General features: G+C 38.7%; 1 protein-coding gene across 1 annotated transcript; it reads right to left on the reverse strand.

The window, feature by feature from the left end:
* Window positions 1–625: 625 nt before the first annotated feature.
* Window positions 626–3076, reverse strand: ciao2b (cytosolic iron-sulfur assembly component 2B). The gene is made up of 5 exons (XM_072436298.1): window positions 2852–3076; window positions 2610–2687; window positions 2399–2524; window positions 2275–2320; window positions 626–1203 (listed from the first exon to the last, which is right to left on the reverse strand). The coding sequence occupies exons 1-5, from the start codon at window positions 2972–2974 to the stop codon at window positions 1103–1105; spliced, it is 474 nt and encodes a 157-aa protein (XP_072292399.1). The 5' UTR covers window positions 2975–3076; the 3' UTR covers window positions 626–1102.
* Between the last annotated feature and the right edge of the window lie 1917 nt (window positions 3077–4993).

Here is a 4993-nt window from a genome sequence, read left to right on the forward strand (position 1 = left end):
AGGACACATGTGCAGCCAATCGTGAAGTCTGTGCGAAGTCAGAGCAGTGGAGGGAGGCGGGACACTAACCGGACTCACCCCGAGCAGAGCGTCACATCCCGGGGGCCGAGCCGAGACGGTCCCGGGCGCGGGTCCCGGAACACGGGTCCCGGGCGGAATAGCCGGGGCTTACTTTAGCGCAGAAACACGTCTCTGTAAATAGTGGTGGAGCTAATGCGTGACCGGTGGACTTTTTTTGTTTGAATAGTGTAACTGGAATTGGTCAAATGGCCTTCTTGCATTCCACAATTACACTCCAGCTGTTTAAACATGAGTCACGAGGCAGACATGGACTGGAACTTTATATAAGTTGGCAGATAACTTGTTGATCAAAGAAGAATCCGTGTGTTGATGTAAGTTGCTTTATCCAAAGCTGTGGCGCAGGCTTACGCAGCTGTGCCTCTGGAGTCTCTTATCCCGGGTATTAGCAGTGATGCAATGTTTCCAGATGTGGTCATGCACAGCAACTTCAACAAACATTAATATACAGAGTATTTATTCAAAGGAATGCAGTCTAAATGTCTAAAAACCACTGTAAAGTTGGTAAAAGAAATGCCCAAAAGCTTAGAAATGACACACGGCATACTTAATCGATACAATACATAGCTATGAATGTTTTATTTAATAGGCAATTGTGGCATTAATTTAAAAAAGTGGAATAAATACATCATCAATCACATGTACTGTCGACTCATCTTCAGACTTCTGCCTTCCATGCCAAAGGTGTAACAGGTAGAACAAGTCAGTGGTTCCCAAAGTGCGGGTGGGGAGCCCTCAGGGGGTCGCGAGATGATTTTAAGATGTAATGTTAAATCTATTACACTGTACATAATCTCTCTTTTAATTGAAAACCAGATAAAACTACTAAAATAAATACATTTAAACCTAGTTTTAAGTCGTTTAAATCTTGAAATGTATTATTAAAGTTATTTAGGGCCTGAAAAGTTTGGGAACCCCTGGTATAAGCTTGAGCCTTGTCCTTAACACTGCTACCTTATTAGAATTCTTTAAAAGGAACCAGACAAAGCAGATAATGATCATTCAGAATAGTGACATAAACTGCTCAAACGTTTCGCATGGACAAACACTGATTGACCACTTCCAAGAGCGACGAGTTCTCCAATGCTGCTGCCACTCTTTCTTTGTCCGCAAGTTGTTTGTTCACTGCATTAGAACAGAAAACAAATAATTCTCATAAATGCACAGACATTTGTAAGTGCTCTTAATGTGTGCCTCAGACAGTGCTGTTCAAATGCAGATGTATTTAACTTCAGTAGATCATATTATTACTGATGTGTGTCCAAAATACTGAATGCAGAGGAAAACTATTTCAAAGGGTACTTGGGCTGAAGTAAAATATGTATACATCGAGAGGGACTTCTAGGCAATTCGTGTGTTGAAACTACAAATATGTATCGATATATTTTCAAACAATACAAATTCATTATAAACTGTTGACTGCTGTATTAAGGCTTTGGGATTATTCAAATGACAATTACATTCTATAATTAAGGGCATCATCAATAATAACACCATTTTATTAAACTTTTAACACCGGTTTTAAGGCAAATCCATGTAACAGGAGTGGACAAATGATATTGGACCCAAGGTTATCATTTGGCTTGTAAACAGAGACATACAAAAGGTAAAATCATGTTTATATTTTTAAGGATGTTTATTATTCCACTTCTGTTCCTAATCGGTTTTGCAACCCTGGAATTTCCCCATTGTGGGACAAATAAAGGTCCTCTTATCTTATAGACATAGTCAGCCTATAGCCAGTTAAAAGATGGATTTATTTGATAGAGACAGTGCCACCAAACAGGTAACCATCGTCCTATACAAGGCTTCTGGCCCCATGCTAACCATCACTGGTCATGCTTTAAAAGAGGTTAGTGCAAATAAAGCACTAGAAAGCATGAAAAACACAGATAAGAATACTTTAAATGATAGAGCATATCTGTCCACTAAACATCCCAAGGCAATTTCACTTTGTTGGAATCATCGATCATCCACCTACAGTGAGGGAGTGGACGAAACAGTTGTAATCTGATAACTATAGCGACCCATCTATTTATCTAACCATCTGTCTATGAAAACAGGCCCTGTTTAGAGGAGTGCTATTATTTTGTATAAGGATTTTAAGCTGTATTATGTCACTTTTATTATTTGAAACTGCACTACATTGTTAATGTTTTTTTTAATACAATTGAATAACAAATATGTTTGCTGTACCTGCATCCTCTGAGGCGTGAGACCCGGGTGTGATGTGGACATCGATCTAAACAGAGACGGTTAACAAAAAAAAGTCAGTTTACTGGTTTAAAAAAATGTATCATCAGTGTTAATGTATACAGACTTTAAATCTGTCCGGTAGTGAGCGCAGCAGCTTGACTTTAATAGACAGTCCAATAAGTGTGGCCATACTGCAGTGAGGGATTGTGGGAGTGAACTCAATGCCTACAGTGCTCCCTGCATCATCCACCTGAGAGAAAAATACAAAATATACACTTCCAAAGCATCATCAGGTTTAGGATTCAGGACATTCACAAGGATTGACAGATTCTTACCTTTACACGAACTTGCTCCACCACATTGAGCTCCTCCAGTGACAGAGGATGTTCTGGGTCATTGATGGATCTGATCAAATGTAATTGTTTATGAATTAAGGGGATAACGTTCTCTGTCAAAAGTGTAAACGTGAAAAATAAACATTATTTTCTAGATCCTGTGTATAATGCTGTCCATGATAGTATGAAGTAGTGTCTGTCAGTACTAAACAGAAGAGCAGCTTCACGTGAGCTAAAAGGATATCAAATATTTCTCTGTCGTCGATCGGGTCTAGCACGTCTTCGTCCTCCTCAGACCCCGTCAGCAGCCGCTCTCCGGAACGCTGGAAGATCACGGGGTTGGCGTTTTCTAATCGACTGGACATGTCTGCTTGTTTAGGCCTCAATAAATACTAAAAAATGTGCGCCACACTGAACAAGGTTTCACAACAAAACCATTTCCGGTCACTGCGACTTCTTCTGAGTATGCGCACATTCTGATCTAACACTGCCCCTGGTGGTGGGACGGAGACTCGCTGCAAACATACAACAGACCAGTAGAAGAAAATACAATATCACAAAACACAAAAACAAAGACCTTCTCACTCCATAGTTTTTGTCACATAAGCTGATGAAGGTTCTTCTCGCTCCAGGTGACTACTACAGTCCTGTACTCCTCTCATGTATGTGGTTGTTTCAGTTATAGGCAGTACTTTATCTATGAACACCTCATGTTGCAATACCTTTATCTGTGGGAGTCAACTGCGTGCTGACTTTCTGTAGTCTCCAATACAGGGAGAAACCATCCAATGCACAGCAGAATAATTATATTTAATGGAGAGGGGGCTGGATCTGCTGCTTATGTCAAACATGTGAAAGCAATATACAATGTCATTTTAGCTGCATCATCCCATATTCAGAAATAATCACTTTGACTTATTAAGTTGGTAACATAACCTAATTACAAAATACATTTTAATGTAGGTATTCAGTTTTCTATCACTAATTAACTTTTCTTTTTGTGATAAACGTTTTTATTTATATATATTTTATTACATTGGCATCTTCACATTACAAGGGTGCTGAAAAAACAAAAGCACAATAATTGTCTTTATTTCATTCCTTTCCCACATTTTTCATCACAACAAACATTTGCTGAAGCCAAATTGAGTTGAGTGCAAAAAAATACACAAAAACAAAATTTTTAATCATAATCATGGAGCCAGACTTAAACACTGGGGGATCGAGCCTTCTCTGTCGCTGGTCCCTGACTCTGGAACAAACTGCCCCCGACACGCACCATCACAGACTTTAACCTTTTTAAATCCAGGCTAAAAACTTATTTATTCAGACTGACTTTTAACACTCTGTAATGTAGTGACACTTTTTTGTACAGTTTGTTTTTATTTAGTTTTATGTTTTGTATTGCCTTGATTTTATTGTGAAGCACTTTGGTCACTTTGAGTGTTGTAAAGGGCTATATAAATAAAGGCTGATTGATTGATAATTATAAGACAAAAAGTATACATAAATTAATCATAATTAAAACTAAAACCAAAGCTGCCAGTGCAGATGATGGTGCAGTTCTACATGGCCATCATTGAGTCCATCCTCACCTCCTGCGTCACCGTGTGGTACGCTGGAGCCACAGCCAGGGACAAACAGAGACTACATGTCTGGGACGTGTAGGTCGGATCACAGCTGACCCTTCTCACCTGACCCGAGACAAGGACTATTTGAGCCACTCCCCTCAGGCAGGAGGCCACGCCCCTCAGGCAGGAGGCTAAAGTCCATCCGGACCAGAACCTCCCGCCACAAGAACAGTTTCTTTCCCTCTGCAGTTAGACTCATGAACATTTTATAACACCAGCCACTTTAACAATTATTTAAATAAAAAACTATTCATTGCACTGTAAATTGAGTGTATATATTATTTTATAGGTAAATTCTAAATTCTATGGATGCCCTATTTTATATATTTTGCTTGTATAATTATGATGATGATGATTATTATTATTCATTGGTGTATGTTGCACCTCAAAGTCAAAGCAAGTTCCTAGTTTGTGAATTTATGTTCACTGAAAATGACATTAAACCTTTTACTGATTGTGATTCTAACATATATGTGCTGATATGATCCTTTATCCACTAGAAATGAACTCCTGTCTCAGAGTTTGGCAGGGGCATTAGGCCCAATGCAAAGTCACGTGTGATTTGACAATATGACAACTTTATCACATGTTTCCCCTCTCCTATTGATCCATCTTTTAATTTTTCAATTAGATTTGGGTTGGGTGTTAGGGTTTAGGGGTTTTCTCTTTCTAAAAACAAAATTATTTTCAGTATAATTTCTACATCATAAACAAGACAGACTTTAAATCTATGCCATTCAATACAAAAATGTC

The sequence above is a fragment of the Eucyclogobius newberryi genome, unplaced genomic scaffold (assembly GCF_026437365.1).
Source record: "Eucyclogobius newberryi isolate DKJ021-1_F unplaced genomic scaffold, fEucNew1.0.hap1 SCAF_8, whole genome shotgun sequence".
In the NCBI taxonomy this organism is placed as follows: Eukaryota; Metazoa; Chordata; class Actinopteri; order Gobiiformes; family Gobiidae; genus Eucyclogobius; species Eucyclogobius newberryi.

What these genes read in the sequence shown, in the direction of transcription:
- ciao2b (XM_072436298.1), bottom strand. Translation starts at nt 2,974, where the DNA reads ATGTCCAGTCGATTAGAAAACGCCAACCCCGTGATCTTCCAGCGTTCC. An exon ending in CACTACCGGACAGATTTAAA is followed by an intron (nt 2,321 to 2,398) that starts GTCTGTATACAT and finishes GTCTCTGTTTAG; the next exon opens with ATCGATGTCCACATCACACC. An exon ending in TCACGCCTCAGAGGATGCAG is followed by an intron (nt 1,204 to 2,274) that starts GTACAGCAAACA and finishes GTTCTAATGCAG; the next exon opens with TGAACAAACAACTTGCGGAC.